The sequence below is a fragment of the Colletotrichum acutatum genome (genome assembly GCF_030867785.1).
Source record: "Colletotrichum acutatum strain CBS 112980 chromosome Unknown BDZ83scaffold_33, whole genome shotgun sequence".
In the NCBI taxonomy this organism is placed as follows: domain Eukaryota; kingdom Fungi; phylum Ascomycota; class Sordariomycetes; order Glomerellales; family Glomerellaceae; genus Colletotrichum; species Colletotrichum acutatum.
The window spans coordinates 227,669-250,059 of record NW_026849027.1 but is presented as its reverse complement, the minus strand read 5'-3'; the positions used below and the strand labels follow the sequence as shown (position 1 = coordinate 250,059).

Here is a 22,391-nt window from a genome sequence, read left to right as displayed (position 1 = left end):
ACTCCATAAGGTACCTTCGGTCTGGTGCCATGGCGGGCCGTGGACGGCGGGAAGTGGGACCCTCCGACCGCAAGAGCCCGCGTCTTTGACCCCGCCTTCCTTATTGGGCTTTCATCTTGAAAGGAACATTCTCCCGCGTTTCTATGCGTGCATCTCATACTCATCGACCTCGTCAAACTCACTGCAAAGACCCACAGACCTTCTGTTGCTTATTCTTTTCAGTTTCTCTGTTTCATCGCCTCTATCCTCGTCTGAATCTTTCATGATGAGTTATGAAAGCCCGATGGCCTCCCATCAGATCTCATCCGTGTAAGGTAGACGATAACACTTTACATTTCCTCTCATATATGATGACAGGGACAGCAAACTTCGAGAGGGTGTATCTTCATGAGATCGATATGGGCTTATTTCTTCTCTACTCTCCAATCACCTCAAGCCATATTTTGTACACAAACATGAGGCTTCGTTTCATGCCATGAGGATAACGATGATGAGCCAAGACCAAGATTAAGACTAGCTTAGGACAGCTATTCTTTAGGAGCAAGATCGGTTTGTGTGTGCCCTACGAAATTGAGGTGCATTGACTAAACCGCCCAATGAAAGGTTTCCAGTCGACCATTCTCGCGAATCAATAATTTAAACTCATTTCCATTTGAGTGAGGTTTGGTGAAGAAGCTGAAGTGATAGTTCAAGCCTGAGACTTGTCTCGTTGTGTAAGGCACCTTGCTGGTCTGACAACCGCACTGTGTTTTTACCCGCCACAGCACCTTCTTGACTGCGCCCGTTGTCCAAATGCATAGTGTGCGAATGATATGAGAAGCCCCACTATGAATGACGTCTACCAATGGCACCTGTTGCGCTTGACAGCTGTTTTAATTGATTGGGCAGGCAGCAGACGCGACTTTTTTCTCGACGCGCCGTCCCGCTGTTGCATGAGGTACCGTACCTTACACCACAGCGACAAAGACGACCTTCTTTGAGAACATCCAACCCTCGACAGAATAGGATAACCAGTCTTGAATGCTGCCTCGAAGACCACACAGCTACCGACATGCCATAGGATGGACTCCCCTCGCAGTCGGGACTCGAGCGAGCCGGCCATCGACCCTGCGCATCCTTTCAAGGGCGTTGTCGTGTGCTGCACAAGCATCCCGCCAGACCAGCGAGTAAGTTGTGGTGATGCGCACATTCACTCGCCCCTCTGCCTACACTCGATGGCTGCTGCTGCTGCTGCTGCTTGTTACAACCTCACCATACCCCAATCTTCTGACACTTATATAGACACAAGTAGCCACAAAGACTGAAGAACTCGGAGGCATCCACAAGTACGATCTAACACCCGACGTAACACATCTTGTCGTAGGAGACTACGACACGCCCAAATACCGCCATGTCGCCAAAGAACGAACCGATATTAAGGTTATGGATGCCAAATGGATCGATGCAGTAGGAGATCTATGGATGAAGGATGCCGATATTGACTTTGCCGCCCTCGAACGAGAGTGGCAGCTCAAGCCACTGGAGACGTGCGGCCATGTCGTCGATGCAGCCGATTCTACTGAAGCTAAGCGTGGGAGTCTGTTGCTTTGTATGACTGGCTTCGACGATCGTAAGCAAACTTTACTGGGTTTATTTCTACCACAGATCTGACCTTTCACAGCCGATCAACGCAACAGCATCATCGAGAAAATCACTTCCAACGGCGGCGCATATACGGGCGACCTAACGAAACGAGTCTCCCACCTGATCGTCCGAAAACCGGAAGGAAAGAAGTACAAGGCTGCCAGAGCATGGAATATCCGCACCGTTTCCTTAGCCTGGCTCGAACAGAGCATCGAGCGCGGCCTGATTCTCGATGAGCAGTGTTTCGACCCCGTCCTGCCGGCCGAGGAGCAAGGCCAGGGCGCCTGGAATAGAGTAACGCCAAGGAAGGCGTCCGCAGGGAAAAGATCGAGATCAGGCACCGGCGAGATTGGCCAGAGAAAACTCAGAAAAACGGCCAGCATGAAGCTCGGCAGCCAGCGAGACATGCTTTGGGGAGATATCCTCGGCAACAAGCCCTCAGGCGAGTCCGCCGGGCCTGGCGATACGGCGGACAGGATTGAAGTTCAAGACTCTGGCATCCACGATCGAATGGTCCAGCCTGCCCCTGACGCGGGCGTCTTCTCTGTATGCTCTTTCTTCATGTCCGGGTTTGAGCCATGGAAATCCAAAATCCTCGCAGACACCATAGTGTCCCTCGGTGGACAGGTTTGCGACTCCTTCCAAGAACTTTCCACCAAAGGCTACGAGGCCAGGCCGAACCGCAGGCTTCTTATCGTCCCACAAGAATCCCAGCCTTCAACATATCTTCAGGTTCCGCCTGAGCACATCGACAAGATCCAAATTGTGACCGAGTTCTTCATCGAGCGATGCCTGCATAATAAAGCTTTCCGCGACCCGGACAATCACATCTTAGGTCGCCCGCTACCAGTATTTCCCATTCATGGTTTCAAGGATATTTCCATCTGCACGGCGGGATTTAGTGGAATCGATCTGTTGCATGTGGAAAAGGCAGTCACACAAATCGGTGCTCGGTTCGCATCAAGACTCAACGACACGACCTCAGTGCTGGTGTGTAGAGCGCTTGCGGAAACGAGGAAGGAGAAGCTCAAATTAGCCCTCGACAATAACATCCCAGTTGTCAGCTCGGAGTGGCTTTGGGAGTGCATGACAACAGGTTTCAACGTGCCAATCAAGGAGTTCATGTTTCCTGAATTGGGCCAGCCTTTCAATCTCCAGCCCAAACCAAAGCCCAAAGAGACAACTAGGGAGGATATGAAGCAGGCCTTCCAAAGGACAAGGTCTGAGCCTGTGCCTCAAGCTTCTAGAAAGCCAGCGGCAAGACACTCTACAGTCGCGGGTGGAATCGACACAACAGCATTCCACGACGATGAAGGTCGGCGGAAACCTGCTACTTCAACTGCGAAGGTTCCAGCCGTGAAGGAGACCTCGGCAGCGGCTTTTGCACAATCCGAAACGATGATCGCAAAGGCTGAGTTGACCCCCTCTCTCCAGTTCCAGACAGCCAAGACGCACCAGGCAGATAGCTTTGGTGCTGGGACAGTGGCACCGCCGTTGACAGACGCAATGCTCAGCGACTTGAAAGCGGAGCGGCCAATCAGGCGACCTGTGGGATTGATTAGAACCACGAGCGTGGCCGACAGTCTGGATGCGACCCCTATTTCTCTAGCCGAAGCGCAGGCTCCCGTTGAGGCTGAGGTTGGCACCGACGCAGCCGGTGAGGACAGCCAAGTCAAGACGAAACCAATAGATAATGAAGAAGCGGAGGCGGAAGCGGAGCGCAAACGTCAACGGGACGCGATAAAGGACGCGGAGAAAGAAGACCTAACTTTTAAGCTTGCATCTCTTATCGAGTCGAAACCCAGCGGCGAGAATGCCCTCGATGTGGAAGGCTCAGGCCCGCTGCAGCAACCGACACGACGTGCCAAACGAATATTTGGGCGCGCTATCAGCAACGCGTCGGCAGCATCTAGCGGAAGCGCCGAGTCGCGCATGGACTCGATGGGCCGGACGGCGGAGGAGAAGCCCCAGCAGGAGAAGGAGCAGGAACCACCATCGACGCAAATACAGTATCAGGACCCCGGCGCCCAGCAGCATCGGGCCAAGATGATGAGCAAGATTGCCAGCGTCGGCGGCGAGGGAGCCGGCAAAGGGGCGGCTCCGTCTTCTCCCGTCGTCAGTCAGCCTGCCAGGAAGAAGATTTCCACCATTGGGGGATTTGACTTTAGTGACGAGGCAAGGCCTAATACCAGGCAACTAAGACGCAAGTAAAAAGAAGGCGCCGGGTTACTTCAACATCGGTATTTGTATGAAACAATCAAGTTACTTTGCGCGGATTTTGTTTGGATTATATCATCACGAGAGGACAAGGGGGAACGGCCCGCGCGTTTGTGAGAAGCGGGCGCGGAGAGGAGAGGTGGGGGAGGGGTTATAGCATTGCATAGCATGACAACAAAGGAACATGGAATTGACGACGCCATGACAGGGTTTACGGAGTAGGCATAGGAATTTCATGAATTTCTAGGAACAAACGAGATCATAAAAGCATCAATCTTTGGGGGTATCTCTCATTTCGTAAAGGTATGATGTACATCTACAACTGTCAGGGGCTTCTCTCGTGCGCTCTCGTACAGCTAACTCTTCATCCGCCCGTGCTTGTTCCCCCCTTCCTAAGTACAGGTATCATGGATTTGCTGTTCAACTTGGAAACAGGTTTTGACAAAGGAAAGAAAAGGTACAAGTTCTGTTGTCCGGGATATTTTGTGATTGCAAAAAGATTTCCTTTCCTTGTCTCCCTGAAATGTCCTGTATTCCTAGTTGCTGTTCTCGTCGGATCAAAATGTGTCTTGGGCACAGCCCAAATGGTAAACGCTAGAAGGATATGTAGAAAGGAGACAAGGGCGCCAGCTCCTAGAACAGTAGATTGATTGATACAGGGGGAACGTCTCCGATCAACTAGCCATCGTACAACTAACAAAGGAGAAATGACGGGATGTATGTAGGTAAGGTAGATGAGTAGGCAGGTGTGTTTGAGTATCACAGCACTGAGGCTGCCTCAGTGAGAACGCTTAGCAGACTGGCCGCGGCACCACCAATACCCACGGCTCCAAGAGTCTCACCCCAGGCCTTCTTCTTATCTCGCCTGTCGCGGTCAGATCGCTCGCGGTGGTGACGGCTGGGATAATGGTCCCGGTCACGGTGGCGGTCTCTGTGGCTGTCGCGGTCGCGGTCGCGGTCTCTCTCACGATCACCACGATCTCGGTCACGCTCCCGCTCGCGATCTCTGTAGTGGCCGTCACGGTCTCTGCTCTCGTAATCCCTGTGCTCGCGGCGCGAGGGCCTTCTCCTCCGATCGCGGTCGTCGCGGTAGGAACGAGGAGATGAGGCGTGGGGGTCGAGCTCATGCGGCTGCGGGTCGAAGCGAACATGATTCTCGTTCTTGTTCTTGAGGATGGGCTTTGGTTGGACCGTTGCGGCGGGAGATGTGCCCTTCTCCTTGTCGGAGGGCGGCGGAACGATGTAGTATGTCTTATTTCCCTTCTCCTCGTCGGGATAGCTGGCTTCTGACGAGTTGTCGGAAGAGTCCCAGAGAGGCTCCTCTGATGACGAGGTATGTGAATCGCCGCGGCGGCGAGGTGAGCCTTGCATAGGACCAACTTTTGGCGGGGGGCCGCCGTTGTGACGTCTTGAAGAGCGTGCAGCGCGGGCCTCGGCAGAGAGACGAGCATAGTTGGTGATCTCTTCACGGCTGAGAACGCCGAGGACTGCGACATAGTCTGGGCGAGCCTCATAGCGGACGCCTGCACGCTCAAGGATCTCGGGGGAGATCAGGGCACGGCGGATGCGCGTCCACTTGGCTTCCAGGGGAATATCCATGCCGTAACGGTCTGGTGCAAGACGGCTCTGAGACGTACGCGGGGATGCACCATAAGCAGAAGGGGGCACACCACTGGCATGAGGGATTGGAGGTACGAAGCGTGGTGATACGCCTAGATTGGAGGGCGAGGAGGAGAAGTCTGCTGCAGCGCGGGCAGCTGCAACATCTGGTGGTAAATAGCGGTTTGCCGGTGAAGTAGATGAAGGGGAGGTGCTGTAATTGTGAGCAGCAGTGAGGCGAAGGTTCTCCATGCCGTGGTTGATGGTGTCCATGGCCATGAGATCGCGGGTTGAGATGAGGGCGAGAGAGTCGTTGTGCTCGTCCTCCGCGCCATGTTCCCTTTCATAAGTGGAAAGGGTACTGAATTCGTTAGGCAGGTTGGGGGCGGAGCGCTGGTCTGCCATACGGCGGTCACCTCTTACAGCCGGAGCATACTTATCGTCGTATGAGCCGTACGTCTCTCCAGGACCATGACTGTCGCGGCCCTGGTAGGATGCAGGTGTGACCGCCATGGCTGGATGGGGATATGCGCGCTCCTGGGCTAGAAGCCCGCGGACCGATGGCGGTGCCGTAGCATCATTGCCAGTTGAGTGTTCGAGCTCGCGGATGTATGCACGCAGAACCTCCTGTTCGAGTGAGTTAGCAACAGCTTTGTTCCTGTCTATGTGTTCAAGATCATCGTACCTTGTTCTTGCGCAACACTTCCTTTGAGAAGCCCTCCTTTTCCAGCTCGGCTCGAAACTGTTGCCAAAGATCCTCTTCATCGTCGCCAATGCCGCTGTCTCTCCGTGCAAATAACCTTGCGGCAATGGCGTCCACCTTGTCCTTAATATTGTCCAAGTTTCCGCCTTGTTCGTCTACTACGCGTTGGGCTTTACTGGGATTGTGCAGCTGTACTGTGTCGAGAAACATATCGATAGCTGTTTCTTGGTTGGCAAGTTTCGTGCGAACCATGGCCAACATGTCACGCTCGCGCTCTTCAAGCTGTGTACCCTCGCCATACTTTTCGATCATGGTCTCGAGTTGCTTCAGGGCAAAGTCGCAGTCCTCAACGAGGGGTGCGAGCTGGCGGTTATAGACTGATGAGGCGTCTGAATTGAGTAGGGAGTCTTGGTCTTCGGACTCGACCTTGAGGTGCTTGAGGACCGTGTGCAGGCGACGGACTACGTTGGCGACGTCGTCGAAATCTGGTCCCGATGCCTTGGCGCGACGGTATAAGACGCGCGCAAAGGCATCAACAGCTCTCAGGCTGGGGGGTGAGTTGCCGTTACTCATCACGAAAAAGTGATGGGGTCGTTATGGTTGTGGTCAGTATTGGTGAGGTTTCCTGCTCGGTCGACGAGCAGCGACTATTGCGTAGGCGTGGTTTTTCTTGGTGTTCGTTGGTGGTGTTGATGAGATGGAGAGGAAGAGAGACGGGAGGAACCAACGTCCGTCTAAGATAGCGCGCTCTTGCGGGTAGGCGACAGATGTATTGGGACGCTGCGTTGGGTGTGATCGACGGCAATACGCAATAGGGAGGGCGGGTTAAGACCAGGGAAAAGTGATGCAAGTCAGGCACAGCAATAAAGATGTGGCATCAGAGGAGAGGCTGCGAGGTTCTAGATGTAGCAGGGGGGTCGGGAACGAGAACGTGGGCGACGGACGGAGGATGAGGGTTGAAAAGGGAAAGGTTGGTCCGCAGGGGAAGATATGAAGAGAAGGGGTCTCAAGAGGAAAAGAAGTGAGGAAGAGGGAGAGAATGTTGATTTGTGATGTGCAACGTGAGGTCCGAGAATAATAACTTCCCCAAATCCTGTCCTGATCTGCTTCACCGAAAAGCTGGAGTCCAAGAGTCGGCAGGAAGTAGAGTTACTCAGCCTCCGAGTATCAAGTATTCGTACAGAGTCAGGGAAAGAGACAGAGAGAGAGAGGTGAGGTACACCACAGATACAGATAGACAGGCGGGTAAATCATAAACCAAGGCCTTGCTTGTGTGCTTGTGTGCTTGTCTAGGTGTATCCAGGCGAGGCCAGTAGAAAACCAAGCGAAGAGCAAAGGAGGTAGAGTAAGGTAGGTGGTGGTGACCCGAAACGGGGCCTCATGGCGATATTGTCATGGAACGTACTCGTAGTGTACGTACAGTAAACCGGATGGCTGACAATGACTTCAACTGTCACTTGTGCCTTTTTGGGAGAGGGAAGAAAAGGCAAGGGAAACGCAGACAGGGGGGGGGTCAGGTTGTACCTCGCCGGTGTACTCTACTTGATTCCATGGCCTTGGGTGTGGCAGCTAATCATGTGGTCGCAACCCGAGGGCGACTCCAACTCGGCCCCGCGTCGCTTGGGAGAAACAGTCGACTTTGGGATGTACCGCGGGATGGAGGGGGAGCACAGCTTTGACGAGTGCCCCTCTTCATTACACAGCACCTACTGCGTAGTAGCAAAGAAGGGGGAGGGGGCAGACTTCATTGGTGATGGGTTCGCGTGTACCAGTATCCGTTCCAAGGCAGCGGATCTGCGCCGTGTCCAATAGGTCTATCCTCGTCATGTAAACTGATGGTGTAGGAGGAGTAATGGCCCGAGGGTTTGAGCAAAGTGCTGGACTTGCCAACTGGCTGAGGGAGATGCGAGCGTGGATGTAGAGGTTCTCATCCATTATCAAGCGCAGAAGGCCAGAGCAAAGTTGCGCGGATGACTCAACTCGGTCGAGTGCTGCTGCGGAGATAAAAGTAAGTAGCGACTTCTGACTTGCACCGGGATCAAAGAGGCACACCAGGCATCAGCAGGATGTCGAGGCAGACCAAAGCTGACAAGTACTCTTTTGCCCGGTGTTGCCGCTCACAACTACAAAGTATCAGACAGAAAGAGAGGGAGGGGCTGAGATGAGCTTGTGATGTAGTGCTTGCTGCTTGTCGTTGGTGGTGGTTGGCTGGTGGGATGTGGGAGGTGCCATACGCAGACGAGGAGCGCGCAGCAAACTGCCAACGCGACACGCAGAAGCAAGCTCCGTGGCTCCTGCTCCATACTCCATGCTCCATCTTCCTGCAGTGACGTATTCGCTCCAGGTCCATGAAATCATACTGTCCGGGGGCGCGCAGAAGACGAGACAGGGGGGGCCGTCAGTGGCAGGGGATCAGTGACGGACTGACGGTTGGATCTGCACCATCTGCTGCCCGCCTGGGACTAGCTGCACGGCCGGAGCAGAAGACCCTTTCTCTCCAGCCCTTTTCTTTGGATCAGTGACCTACCTACCTAGGTATGTACTCACGTACTGTAAGTGGTAAGTGGTAAGTGGTCAGAGGTCAGAGGTCACTCTTGCTCTGTCACACTGCTGTGTGTCTGTCTGGGCAGTGACATCCGGAGTCAGGGTGTTGTCTCTTGCGTTGTATGTCTCTGTACGAGCCTGGATATCCCTTTCATGTATCTCTCCACCGTCACTCTGCAAAGAAGATACCTTGCAGAGACTCCGGGAGATCGTGGATGTGGTAGTAAGGTAGGCAACCACCGGACTCGATCTTGTGAAGCTATCATTCATGAATCATCCCTTCTTCAAACCTCTCTGTTCCTCTCTGTTCAAGACCCCTTCAATGAACTTGAGACTCGGTCGCGGCATTTGTTTGCCAACCCTAGGTGCCTGGGTCGTTCTGCATGACGCCCTTTCAACTGCCGGAAATAGCGTCTACCACTCTTCAGAACGACCATGATATCGCCGAGGCGATTGAACATGAAAAGTTTCGTAAACAATCACCCTGAAATAGCCCTGGCGTGTTTGGGAGAGATTTTGTTTCTCCATAGGGCTGTAATGCCAATCCTCGACCCTTCACCTCAACTCATCACGGGCGTCATGCTAACGACAGGGCTTGGCCTTGGATTGACACTGAGCAGCACATGTACCGCAATCCGTAACGTTGTACCTGAACTGAACCCTTTCAGACTTACCCATCCTCGCCAACCATGTGGTCCGAGTTCTCCTTTCTCTTGGAACAGCAGCATCGTCACCATACGCAGTTTCTCCGGGGGAGACAGGGACGCGCCACCCATGCCTACTGGGGTGTCCCTGTTGCCGCCTGCGCCACCCGTCTGGATGAATCGAGGGGCGAGCAGCAATCCAAGAAGCGCCGTGCAGCTCCCCTCGATCCTCCATACCCTGTGGCCCTCTCCCCTTCGGACTCTTCCAGAGAGCCACTTTGGACTTATGGAGGGCTGCCCCTCGCCAAGCCTCAAACAGGAACGCAGCCCCGCGTGAGCAGTAACAATTCATTTTTTTTTTTTATTATTTTTTTACCTCGCAGGCAGGGCGGGTACAGAATGCCCAGCGGCCCCGGGAAAGGCATCCTGTGGTCGGCGAGGTACGCCTGTAAGCACCAAACGTCAGGTACTGGGGGATGGCGCCAGGGCAGACATCGATGCCGACGAACAAGACGACGGCGGAGCGGCCCACGAGGGGAGACAGAAGCCATGCAGTTAGAACCTTGCTTGGCCCTGGCCCTGATGCTGTGGACTTCAATTCGACACACAGTGATAGCAGCGGGTGCTCTATAGCGCTCGGCAAGTTGCAGCGAGGCAAACGTCGGGTACACGAGTGAGCTCTGACAAGTGACAACTTTGTTGCGCTCTGGCAGATATCCACGCACGGTAGCGTTGTTGGTTTTCTTGCCTCTCGGCGGACCCCGAGAGATCCTATTTCCAGAAGCACCAGCAGCGCAGCAGGCTCGATTTTCTTCGTCCTTGTCTCCATTGGGGCCTCGTTCGTGCAGTCCTGCATACCCGGCGTTCCAGTCAATGTGGGTATCCTCGCTGCTGCACAGAATACGGAACAGCACTTGCAGCTCTCTCTGAGAACCGATTGGAATACGGGCAGGGGGGGCGAAAGAACGGTTTTTTTGGGTTCGACTCTGCATGTCAGTTCGTCTTGGCCCTTGGGGAAGAGGAACTCCGGAATCCAAGGCCCCAAAGGACGGCTCCGGCATCCGTATCATCGAGTCGAACACGAGAAGACGCTAAAAACGGCTTCTAGAAGCTCTGTCCCATTCGGCCCATCCGTCAGGGTCCTGGGAGGGGATTTGAGCATGTCATTGGTAAGAAACAGGGTTCGTGTAAGAGTCAGAGCTGTCTGTTGAAGACGGTCCGTTTCGAAACCCACTTCAAAGTTCAGCCAGCTCGTTTGCATCTCCATCGATATTACAACGCGTGTAGAATAGAATAGAGTCGAGGCTTGAGAGCGGGCAACTGGAAACACCGGAGACCCGGGAAAAGAAGTCACTTGCTGACGAATGCCACTGCGGTAACAACACGGCTCTTGTTGCTGCAGGACTTTGGATGCCTTGCATCCTTCGTACATCGAGAGGCCGATATTTCCGGTGGGAACGACGCTTTCTGTCTCTTCGCTGTGATGCTCGCCGACAAACTCTCGCCTGTGACTCTTGGTTCTGGGCTGGTCTGATCTCGTGGTTCCTTCTTCTCAGTACGTAGCCTTGGACACTGTACAACCTTGAGCTCGTTGCCTTGTCCATGCATCTTTCCGCCTTGAAGCGGCGGAAAGTTGTCGAAAAGCGCTTGATTCCGATGCTATCCACATTCCCCCAATCCCTCCAAAGATTCGGACGCAAAGCATACCTGTCACGGCGGTCCCATCAGAGGTGGCTGACCGGCAGGCAACCCGTTCTTCGTGCGTCTTCGCTGGACATGCAGCAAGAAGGCGCAGGAAAAGCTGCCCGACAAGCCACATCAAGCGTTGCCGCTAGCCAGTTGAGAAAGGACTCTTGCATCGGTTGCATCGTCAGCAACCAATTAGATCCGCCATGAGATCTGCCATGAACTGCCAGCGATGGCCCACGATGCAACTCCAAGGGCCTCATTCGCTCCCCCCGCACAATCCCTCAGCAGAGCCCCGAATGTGCAAAGCCACCGTTCTCCATCGATCTAGTGAAATCGATAGTCTGTTATGTCTCCTCCCACAGCTCGTGAGGGTCGTACCGTACAATTTCTGCATTCATGACTTTTGTGGACCGGCTTGTAAGACGGCAGAAAAGGAGGCTTGTCAGAGTCTCTTCTGCTTCTTTCTCTCGGCATATCATCTTGTCCAAAGTACTGGACAGCAATGCGGAAACTCAACCCGCCCAATGAGGAGGAAGTCACTTGAGACGGGAGCATGCGTCCTGAAGCATTTCGAGATATGGAGCTTGGGCCTCTGTGCACATGCCCCTCCTCTCTACTTTCCAGTCAGCAGTGTCACGTCTTAGTCTGTCTCTGCCTGCTGCCACATGTCTGTTGACGAGCCGAGGATTGAGAGTGTCGCCAAAGAAGCTCAATGGATGTTGAAACCAGATGTTGATTATTCAGAAGCTGAATTTGCTTCATGGCCTGACTTGCTCCAAGAAATCGCTAGCCGAAAAAGCCAAAAGTGCTCAGAGCCTGAGCGCCATATGAGCAACAGAGATTCATGAGCAAACAAAATCTCTCTGAACCAACCAAACAACCAACCTAGGAGAGTATCGTGCTCTGAATCGTGCACATCCAATTCAGTCAACCTTTGAAAATCATCTTGTCCTTCCTCTCGAAATGCCTCAGCTGTAAGTGGTCTGTCACACCGACGGGTAAGTTTCAGCGTTCCGATTCGTCCGGTCACGGAAGGGTGCATCTCAAGTCAGCCCTGCCGTAGCCCAATTCCCTCATGTCAGCTGGCGCTAGAATTCGGGCGATGATTTCTATTGTTCGACCAATGCAAACTTTATTATGCTAGGTAGTGGTAGGTAGTTCATTGGAGGGTACACAGGGGAGTTGTTCAATGTTCGAGAATGGCTCACAGTTGACCACATGGTTGGCCTTCACCGAATGTAACCGATGTCGTGGTCGACGAGAGGGGAAAAGGAAATGTACGCTTCGGTATCCGTTCATGGTATCTTTTCGAGCACTACACTTTCTGGCTTGTCCTCGTCCTCTACGCTTTCCCCCTCTCTTCCTGTCCGATACTCACAGGCTTCACTGTCACAGGGCGGCTTCTATTGCCCCAAACCATCAGCCCATGCAGAGCCTCCTCCGTTTTTTGTTTGTCTTCAGCCTTAAACTTTTTACTTCAAAGCCCGATAATCTCACACGCTGGTCTGGTGGGGCCCCAGATCCCTCGATACATTACTGTCATCTTCGTCTGACATGCGGCTCAAATGGAGATCCTCTCCAGCGAATACGCCTTGACCTTCTGACTCAGCAGGTGTCCTCTCTCACGCGAGCTCCTCTCGAGCACCTCGCCGCCCGAAACAATCTTCTGGTTAGACACATGCTGCTTGGACACGAGTCCCAGAGGCAAGCGAGTCGAGAGTTCCACGTCGAGGGAGACCGGCTTAGCGAGGGCCCCAGCGCGCGCGGAAGCAGCCGCGTTGGCTGATGATCCCGTCTTTGCTGTTCTGCCGTACTGAACCGCTTCGCCAACGTAGCCGTCCAGGAGGACTGTTTCGTGCAGACCGGTCAGGGCCGCGCTGACTTCGTTGCTCAGGTTAGTAATGAATTCAAGCGCGTCCGCACGGCCGCCCACGGAGGATGCTCCATTTGTAAGCCATCCACTGAGGCCGATGGAATCAATGCATCGGGAAATCAGTTCTGCAATGAGAGAGATGGTGCCATCCGGCGGTGTTCCTGCGGCCTCGTCCTTGTCCATGTCTGTCATGTCAAAGTACCGTGATGTCCAGGCGCCGCGGTAGAGTTGTGTTCGCAGAGTGTCGATGAGTGACAGAATCTCCGTCGGGCTGAGAGTCTCGCGGAGGGCGCGCACCGTCGCGATAGACGAGTAGCTTGCAAGCTTCTCGAATGCTGTTGTGAGAGCTCGTTCGCGGAGGTTGCGGTCGTCGTCCATGTGGTATACGGCCACCTCGGCCATTTCCAGTGTTTGTTCTGTCTTCTCAATCTCCATCGCCACATCCTCTTCTTGCTCAGTTTCTGTCAGCGCAAGAAGCTCTTGCGGCGGCTTCATGTTGAGGGTCTGCATGATGGCGCGGACCACCACCAGCAAGTCCTTCTCGCCGAGCTTGGTTGCCGTGACATAGCTGAGGAGCAGCTCCATCGCAGGGTTCATGACGACGAGATTCTGAACCAGCTTGTCAATGACCGAATCCTTCGATGCCACCTCGGCCAGCTCGCTCTTGAAGGCCGCACACATGTTGGCATTCGTGAGGTGGCCAGCAGCAATGAGGTAGATCAGGACGTTGCTCGCGGGAAGGTTGCATCGAAGAATGGCCGACTCGGGGCTCTGAATCTCCATCGAGAAGACTCTGCTGATGGCGTAAAGCACCCACCTGCGGTCAACGGCAGGGTACGCTTCTGATTCAGCCAGCCACTTCCAGGTTGGCGTCTGGAGGTCATTAGAGACAACCTCCTGTTGCACTGCGACCCCAAATCTTTGCGCAAGCAGGGCTTCGAATGACTTCCAATCTTGTTCCTGCATAAACCCATCCGCTCTCACGACATCAGCTAGAGACTCCTTGACGTATTCGTCAGACAGGGTTCCTGGGAGGTAGTTTTCAAACGTTTCGTTGCCAGTCTTGGGAAGGCTTGTTGGCACACGGTCAGACCTTGGCAGACCTCTGCCGATGGAATCGATGAGAAGACCTTCCTTGCTGTGAGACTTGGGGCGTTCAATCTGTATAGAGACCAACGTGTTGCCAACAACCGCTACCGCCATGTCGAGCTTTGACAGGAAAGTCACGAGCGTTGGCTTCTGCTGCTCAGTGGCCTCGGAGAACTCGACTGCTGTCGAAGCCTGAATCGAGTGGAAGGTGGGGTTCATCATGCTGGCAGAGGTTTTTGATAGGCACAGAACCGAGTGGTCTGAAAGTTGGAGGAATGAAGTCAAATCCGGCAGAGGCAGACTGCCTTGCAACTTGGGCACGGCGCTCGTCAGATCGTACGTTCGGAGGACTGAACCGTGAAGCTGAAGCAGCTTTCCTGACTGGGTATGGAGCTGGTATGTGGCCGAGTCGGTGCCAACTTCGTCTTGCGAAGGCAAGGGCGTGACGTGGAGCTGAACCAACGGCTGCGAAGGCGCCGTAGTAATTATACCGAAGATGATGAGGAATCTTGAGGTGATTCCTTCGCTGGTAGTGCGGGCGACAAAGGCGAGAACGTCGGGGTTGAAGGTCTTGGGGTCAATCTGGCGTCCGAAAGAGCCAAAGGCGTCCTGTCTGCCCTGGAATAGTCCATTCAAGATATCTGATGCCGCAGCGTGTAGAGAGAACTCCACCTCGTAGTCTGAGACAGTCGCAGGAAGCAGATCTTTACAGAGGCTGTATGACGATGCGCTCCATTTTTGCTCCAATGCCTCGCCGTCCAGGCACAAGACTTGGCCATCCTTACAAAGAGCAACGACATGGCCCTTGTCGGATTGGTTTTCGCTGAGGATAGTGGTGTCGACGGCGGCGGAAGTAAACAAATGCGTGATTGGGGACTTATGGCGCACTCGCTGAGACGTGCTAGCAGAGTTTGTCTTGCCAGTCGTGTCGATCACATCGCGGCAGAGGGTAACCTTTGCGCCGGTAGTGTCTCTTGTGGAGAGGTATGTGTAGTTGTTGCGACTGCTTGAGCCTTCTCCCTGGAATCGGATCGAGTGCGGCGCGCAAGTGAAGGACTCTTGAGGCGGAATCGGGTACGATGTTCGCAAACCAGACGAGGGCACCTAAGCAATTGTTAGACGCTGTATTGAGGAGGCACCCCGATACAGCTACTTACGTGGTAAATATTGGCTGCTTCTCCATCCACACCAACAACAACTTCCAGCCTCTTCCTCTTCTTCGATCCGGGCTTTTGTGTGTAAACTTCGCCAATGTGGTACTGGCCCTTAGTGTGGTCGAGAGGACGCGGCAGCGATGCCAAAACGTCTGGCCGGTGAATGCGGAAAGTGGGAGCCATCTTGTGTCTTCTCACAGCGTTGGCCTACAGAGAAACTGTGAATTGGGGTTTCGGCGGGGCTCAGGTCTGGGTGCGACTGCAATGGCTCTTTCCAACCTCGAAAACCTGGCTGTGTAAGTGAAGGTCGCGATGCCGAAAGAAAAAAAAAGTTGGAGGACTCTGCTGTAGTGGGGTGCAAAAGTCGGCCGGACGAAGATTTGGCACTGTTCTCTAACTCATAATTCCACCAAGGAAGACAGTGCGACAGGATACAAAAATAATTGCTGTCGGATAATCTGCGGACCGCTCAACCATAATGATTAGATAAGATAAGGGATAAGAGATAATCAGGAATACTGGTGGGTCCAGGATCTTAAGTGTACCTTAATGGACGTCGCGCTACACGCCCACTGCTGCTCCCGGCGGTTCGACGACGCGACTCACGCGACTGGTGCACTCCATACTTTAACAACCCACCGACCTCGATTTCTCACACCCATCGATTTGCGGTGCTATATTGAAACTCTAGAGGAATTCTCCGTTATGTCCTACTTTTTATAATAGACGGTGCCAAACTTCCGGACATTGGTACTTTATCCAATTTGGACTCGCATACATCTCTCGACATTCACCAATTCTCGACCAGTTGTATGCCCGCTGACGTAGTCTAAAGGCGCGACGGCTCTGGCGTAAGTTCCCAAGTCTCCTGTTCCATACATTGAATGCACCTCCGTTGCTCTACCGATGCTGCCATAACTAAATGCTAAACCATACTTTCATTACAGCATCGCACGATCTCATGGGAACTCTTCTGGTAGCCAACATGGCCCCAGATGGGCTGGACGCCTCCCACACCACAAAGCTTCACCCATTCTTCGTCCCTGGGAAGACCGCCGATGCACCGAGAACCGATTCGAGTACCGACGACCAGCCTCAGTCTGTCGACAGCACACCTTTGAAGAGTAAACCCGTTCGATCTCGAAAGCAGGCACGGGCATCTCAGCAACCATCCAGCGACGTGGAGCCAGCGTCGTCAGACATAGGCGAGGATGAACAAGATCGCAAGAGGCAAAAGACTGGTGCTGGGAACCCTCCAAGTTCTGGGAAGAAAAGAGGGCGACCCAGGAAGAAGCCAAATATCCCATCTGTCGATATCACGAGCCACTTCTCCCAGGTCAACAGCGTGCCGACGACCTCGCTTGCCAATCAAGTCCCACAAACGCCCGATCCCGCACCGACACAGCCCGCTATAGCTGCCCACCCACTGAACCAGGCTCCTGTCTCCCTTTTGAACATGATTGATAACCCTTCGAATACGACCTCGAATGCGATCAATGCAGCTCCTGGTGCTAGAGGAGAACCCAAAAAGCCTACCAAAGTGCTCAAATTCAACCCAAAAACCGGCACAATTGGTTCACCTCCGAAGCCTAAACCAAGCCCTGCAGAAACGTCCAAAAGCGCAAAGGCGTCCAAGTCACTGGCCAAACCCGCCCGCATCGTAACAATCAAGTATGGAATTGATGTGGCGTCCCGCGAGCGCATTGGCCTGAAAATTGAGCAGATTCTCACGGCTCCAGCGAAGACGGACCCCCGGAAGCCTCGTGCGAAGGCTCCCAAGCAGGACCAGGACAAACCAAAAGCGAAGGACACCCATCCTCTGTTTCTAGGTAATGCTAAGAAGGCTGCGAAGCCGGTGGACGCGCCTCCCGCCGCTCCCAAACCACCTAGAGCCACCATCTTCTCATCGACCCCATGCTCTCCCAGAAAGCAGCGGGTAGCCCCGATAGCTGGCAAGATCCAACTTCCACAGTTCGGTGTCCGATCTATGGGTCTCAGGGTTCCAGGCGCTTGCCATCCCGCATGGCCGGCCCAGGGGATGGCACATGTAAGGGGGCTTCTTCCGGAGGAAGAACGTCTTCCAGTTGCAAAAGATAACAAGGTTTCGTCCCGGAAATCCAAGGGGCAGACTACAAACATCTACCCTGGTGAATCTATCATAGACCAGCTCACCAAATCGCTCAACACTCTGAGCATCAAGAAGTCAGTGCAGCAGGCCGCAGAAGACTACGAGCCGACACCCGCGGAGCTCCGCCTTCCTGAGAAACACTTTGAAAGCGGTCGCAAGCTTCGGCAAAGGATCAAGCGAGAGCTGAAATCTGTTCTGCCAGTTATCTCGAGTGCAGACAGTGATGATGAGCTACTTACAGCGTCCAACCGGAAACCCCATCCTTCAGTGGCTCGCCTTTACAACATGTTGGAAACCAATCTCTCAGCCTATGACAGGTCGCAATGCGAGGACCTTCCGTGGGCACACAAATACGCACCAATCAGTGGAGAAGAAGTCCTTCAATTCGAAGAGGGCGTATTATTAAAGGAGTGGCTGCAGACGTTGACCGTTCAATCAGTCAACACAGGTGCTTCCACTGCAGACCAGAAGGCCTCCGGTACAAAAATGGGTTCGGCGGCAAAGAAGAAGCGGAAGCGCGGCAAGATGGATGGATTCATCGTTTTAGACGGTGATGAAGCAGACTTTCTACCTTCGGTGTCTGATGATGAGGATGAATGGCTGCCGACACCTGTTCATGGTGGCCCGAAGAAGACTGTAGTTCGCAGAGATGTTGCGAAAGATGCGAGCCGCCTGACCAATGCAATTGTCCTTAGCGGACCTCATGGCAGTGGCAAGACGGCTGCTGTCTACGCTGTAGCAAAGGAGCTCGGCTTCGAGATATTTGAGATCAACGCCAGCAGTCGCCGCAACGGCAAAGACGTCATGGAGAAGATTGGAGACATGACGCAGAATCACCTTGTTCAACATAACCGCCAAGGCGGCAAGGGTGATGCCGGAGACAACGCCGATGACGAGACAGCAAAGGACATCAAATCTGGCAAGCAAGGCACCATGACATCGTTCTTCAAGGCGAAGGTGGTTCCCAAACCAGAAGCGGTACCACAGCCGATTGACCAGCCGTCCGATGCACCCAAGTCAGCAAAGGCAAAAACCCAGAGTCAAAAGCAATCGTTAATCCTCCTCGAAGAGGTCGATCTTCTCTACGAAGAGGACAAGCAATTTTGGGCTACCATCATCAACTTGGTCGCGCAGTCCAAGAGGCCATTCGTCATGACTTGCAACGACGAGACTCTGGTTCCATTTCACAGCTTTATGCTATATGGAATCCTCCGCTTCACACCACCACCAGCACTCTTGGCGGTCGATGTACTCCTACTCATTGCAGCCAACGAAGGCCATGCTCTTAGCCGAGCAGCCGTGAGCGCCCTCTATGCATCAAAGGATAACGATCTTCGAGCGTCTCTAATGGAACTCAACTACTGGTGTCAGCTTGGAGTTGGTGACCGTCGAGGCGGCTTTGACTGGTTCTACCCGCGATGGCCAAAAGGCTGCGACAAAGACGAGAACGGCGACGTCGTGCGTGTAGTCAGCGAGGGAACGTACTTGGAGGGCATGGGGTGGATCAGTCGCGACCGAGCAGTGGTTCCCAGCGTGCGTGCTGCCGAAGAAGAGTTGGTGAGCCAATGCTGGCAGGGCCTCGGAATGGATTTGAGCAACTGGCATGATTCACTTGACATGGCCTCATGGGCAGACAGCGTGATGACTTCTTCGCCCAGCGAGAGGGCTATCGCGCTAGACGTGTTCTCTGAGTTCTCTGATCTCATGAGCGCGGCTGATATCTGCTCTGATGGTGACTTTGGCCTCAAGTTCCAGGCGAGTAGTCTGAATAACGCTTAACATCGTGCGACTGTGGCTAACAGATACACAGGAACCTCTCGATCCCACACAGCCGGATCTTCCTATCAAAACCCGCGACGACTTCAATTTAGGCCGGCGTCTACTCGAGGCCCCATTCCAAACTGACTACACTCACACGGCCACCACCATCGCCACCGGTCTTAAATGCGCCGCCCGACAGCTTCTCCACACCGCATCCTTACGAAACGGCAGTACAGTCAATATGGATTGTTTCCAAGAGCACAGCGCAATCCGCCAAATGAAAAAGTTCTTTGTCGATCCTCCCCGGGAAGAAGAGGTGATCAACCGCTATGATATGGCCATGGCTTTCGATCCCATCGCTATCTCCGAGAAGGCAGCGGCCATGATGGCCACCAGTCTCGAGCCGTCAGTCTTTGACCGTACTATGCGCATGATTACTCTTGAGGTGGCGCCCTATGTGCGCAGTATCATAAACTATGATCATCGTCTCATGCAGAATCGCATGCAACGCAGTGATCTACTAAGTGAAGGCGGCAGGCCAGGTAAGAGGATGCGCAGTACTCGTGCCGCCTACTCGGCATTGGAGGGTGTCGCGCGCGGCAACATGCGCAAGGAGAACTACTTTGCCGCAGAGATCAGCACTCCTCTGGTCATGAGGACTGCTGGAGAAGGCTGGCAAGCTGCCGTAGATGAGGCCATGAGCTTAATGGAGCAACCGCCAAGTCCGGCCGCCGAGAGTGAACCTTCTATGGAACCTCACATGGAAGCAAACAATCCTGTTGTATCGACCGCCGAGGAATAGATGAACATAATGAATACGTTGCATTTGGGGAAAGCGATAGTATACAGGAAGAGAGGGCGGTTTGGCGCAGGTGAAGGAGTACAACGGGATGGCATTGAAACTGGTTGTAAATCTGGCTCCAATAGTACGGTCAGATATTATGTTATGGTAGCCATTCATCTTGCTTGGCTTTATTTCACCGGCTGCTTCGAACATTGCGACTGTGATGCCGTCGACTCACATCCACATGAATTTAAACAGCTAATAATAATCAGATCTCCGTCGGGGCCTTCGATCCACGTACTCTGGCTCGCGGGGTGGTGAAGGAAATCGTTGATCACCGCGCCGACTCCAATCCTCCACGGCCTCATTATATCGTGGTCTTGGTAAACGCTCCTCCACGAATCGACTCCCGGCAGCTTCTGACCTATTTGACTGCTTCTCATATCTCACCATCTCATTCTCCCCCTCTGCGCCGACTCCACGCGATCGCCCTCGGCCATCCCCTTCGATCCTACCTCTTCTTTCGAAGCGCTCGCTCGGAGACGGGAGGTAATCATCAGAGTAGTACGAATCTCCTTCGCTCTCACTTCCGTAGCCGCGTGACCGCCCGCCGCCGCGACTTCGGGGAGGTAAGTACTCCCTCTCAGGTAGCCTCCTTCGATCGCGGGGGTAGTCGTTGCGGTCCCAGACGTTGTGGTCTTCGTAGTCGATGTACCCGTTGTGACGGTCCCGTATGACGTTGCGCCTGCGGGACCGGCGACCGCTTGGCGAGGGCGAGTGCTCCCAGTGCTCCTTTTCCGAGTGGATTATGCCGCGCGGCCAGAGCTTGTGGACGGCGAGAGAGGCGACGGCGATGGCGGCGATGAAGACGGCTGCGGTTTTTATGCCGGGCTTCTTGTGATGATCGCGGGGACCCGCGGAGGAGGAGCGCGAGCGGGAGGATGGAGAGTAGGAGCGCCGCGTCCGGGCCATGGTGGTGTCTCCCGACCGGGTTGTCTTTGTGAGGGCGCGACTGCGGTGGCTGCTATTAGACTGAGACATGCGCGGTGATATGTGAACAGCGGTGAGTACGACGTTTGGGGATGAGCCGTTCGTGTTATTGTGAGATGTCTCGGGTGTGTTGACGCCGTCAATGAGACCGGACTCTTCAAGTGAGACAGGTAGCTTGGTGTTTGGAGGAGCGAGCTCGGTGACAGTAAACCTGTAACAGGAGATTGCTTGGACCGGAGGTCGAGGTAAAAGGGGATATTAAGACCACCAAAAGGAGAATGGCAGCGAGGGTAAATGAATGCAAATGACGATGAGCCCGTATCCAAAGGCTAGTAGGCGGTGCGAAAAGCAAATGAAACTTTGGGAGCCGGCTCGTTGGGCTTCTTCCCCCCGGTATCAGAGCCCGAACTCTGAGGAGTTGGGATCGTCCGAGCGAGGGTCAACCCGGCACGTCGGTCTTGAGTGGGAATCTGGCGCGGCCTTTGGGTTTCCTCGGTGGGTGGTCACGCAGATCGAGGAAGTACAGCGAGTTTTTCCCACTACATGCGTAGTGAAAGCCTGCTGCAAGGACAGCGCCGACGGCGGCTGTGCGTAATTCTCTTGCGGCAGACGTACGGCTTGGTTAGCTTACGCAGCGTGTGGGAGGAGGAGCAGCAGATAGGTTAGAAACAAGTCGGGTCTACGGCTGGCTCGGGACGATGCCGTCAACACAGGGATCTTTCTTGTGGGATGGAGGGGAAGAGAGACGGGCGAGTCAAGAACTTCGGGGGGAGAAAGGCAGAATGCAAACGGAGGGGCGGGTTAGGTATTGACTTGTTGGGAGGGTCGGATGGAAATAGAGGTGGCTTGATGGGTGATGGGTGAGATTTATGGGAGGACGGAGAGCAAAGGGTTTGGGTGAGAGGGAGGTTTTATCGGATGGTCTGAGAGTCGGTGAGGGCTTGCAGGGTGACCGAGAGGCGCATTCGATAACACAACAGATACGTGAGTGAAAAAGTAAGCAAGTAATTCACTCGATATTGCGCGATAAATGTTAATTGTGTGACTGAAGGGCGGATTCGTCAAACGTCCACAATCTTGCGGGGAAAAGAACCCGATAACGATGTGAGGAGAAGATGTGAAGACTTCTTGTTAGACCGGGAACCCGTGGTGTGGTTGTGATGCCACTTGGACGTTGTGTGGTTGTGTGCAGACGGACAGGGAAGAGCGAGACAAGCTTTCCTTGGCTCGGATTCGATCCCCGGAACTCTGATGCACAGAGAACCACGCGGGTAGTTTGGAAGAGAGTGGCATAAGGATTCCCTCTGCTCTTCACGCTCACCCTTCTAGCGGTTCACTCGGCCAATCGTTTGCTTGCCTGCCGAAAGGAAGCTCTATTTGTGTAGCTTTTTTTCGCCTCCAATCAAGCGATTCATCGATTGAATTGTTGCCTCGGATGAAGAGCCGTACATTACTTCTGGTAGGTGGCAACCTGGGGTTCGGTGGACATCTGCATTACGACTTGACCCGGGAGAGGAACGTCCCGACGAGTGGACGATGGAGTCTTGGGATTTTGGAGGCGAGTGATGGCAAGGCCTGGAACCTCATTGCCGT

At 54.0% G+C, this 22,391-nt stretch overlaps 7 protein-coding genes across 7 annotated transcripts; 3 read left to right on the top strand and 4 right to left on the bottom strand.

Annotated features, from left to right (window-relative positions):
- Nucleotides 1-29: 29 nt before the first annotated feature.
- BDZ83DRAFT_718559 (BRCA1 C terminus domain-containing protein) lies at nucleotides 30-3,834 on the top strand (the record flags this gene model as incomplete). The annotated part of the gene is made up of 4 exons (XM_060512091.1): nucleotides 30-46; nucleotides 1,079-1,166; nucleotides 1,282-1,609; nucleotides 1,661-3,834. 4 exons carry the CDS (start codon nucleotides 30-32, stop codon nucleotides 3,832-3,834), a joined length of 2,607 nt encoding a protein of 868 aa, XP_060366417.1.
- A 156-nt stretch (nucleotides 3,835-3,990) lies between these two features.
- On the top strand, nucleotides 3,991-4,545 carry BDZ83DRAFT_263510 (uncharacterized protein). The gene has a single exon (XM_060502014.1). It carries the CDS (start codon nucleotides 4,146-4,148, stop codon nucleotides 4,488-4,490), a length of 345 nt encoding a protein of 114 aa, XP_060366416.1. The 5' UTR covers nucleotides 3,991-4,145; the 3' UTR covers nucleotides 4,491-4,545.
- Nucleotides 4,546-4,599: 54 nt separating this feature from the next.
- BDZ83DRAFT_650532 (uncharacterized protein) lies at nucleotides 4,600-6,715 on the bottom strand (the record flags this gene model as incomplete). Its single annotated transcript, XM_060510381.1, has 2 exons — nucleotides 4,600-6,066; nucleotides 6,125-6,715. 2 exons carry the CDS (start codon nucleotides 6,713-6,715, stop codon nucleotides 4,600-4,602), a joined length of 2,058 nt encoding a protein of 685 aa, XP_060366415.1.
- A 2,836-nt stretch (nucleotides 6,716-9,551) lies between these two features.
- BDZ83DRAFT_263505 (uncharacterized protein) lies at nucleotides 9,552-10,482 on the bottom strand. Its single transcript, XM_060502013.1, has one exon. It carries the CDS (start codon nucleotides 10,398-10,400, stop codon nucleotides 9,642-9,644), a length of 759 nt encoding a protein of 252 aa, XP_060366414.1. The 5' UTR covers nucleotides 10,401-10,482; the 3' UTR covers nucleotides 9,552-9,641.
- A 2,098-nt stretch (nucleotides 10,483-12,580) lies between these two features.
- BDZ83DRAFT_574770 (uncharacterized protein) lies at nucleotides 12,581-15,318 on the bottom strand (the record flags this gene model as incomplete). The annotated part of the gene is made up of 2 exons (XM_060504741.1): nucleotides 12,581-15,085; nucleotides 15,139-15,318. 2 exons carry the CDS (start codon nucleotides 15,316-15,318, stop codon nucleotides 12,581-12,583), a joined length of 2,685 nt encoding a protein of 894 aa, XP_060366413.1.
- Nucleotides 15,319-16,082: 764 nt separating this feature from the next.
- Nucleotides 16,083-19,980, top strand: BDZ83DRAFT_616407 (ATPase). Its single transcript, XM_060507972.1, has 2 exons — nucleotides 16,083-19,018; nucleotides 19,074-19,980. Exons 1-2 carry the CDS (start codon nucleotides 16,097-16,099, stop codon nucleotides 19,824-19,826), a joined length of 3,675 nt encoding a protein of 1,224 aa, XP_060366412.1. The 5' UTR covers nucleotides 16,083-16,096; the 3' UTR covers nucleotides 19,827-19,980.
- Nucleotides 19,947-20,973, bottom strand: BDZ83DRAFT_263424 (uncharacterized protein). Its single transcript, XM_060502012.1, has one exon. It carries the CDS (start codon nucleotides 20,847-20,849, stop codon nucleotides 20,067-20,069), a length of 783 nt encoding a protein of 260 aa, XP_060366411.1. The 5' UTR covers nucleotides 20,850-20,973; the 3' UTR covers nucleotides 19,947-20,066.
- Between the last annotated feature and the right edge of the window lie 1,418 nt (nucleotides 20,974-22,391).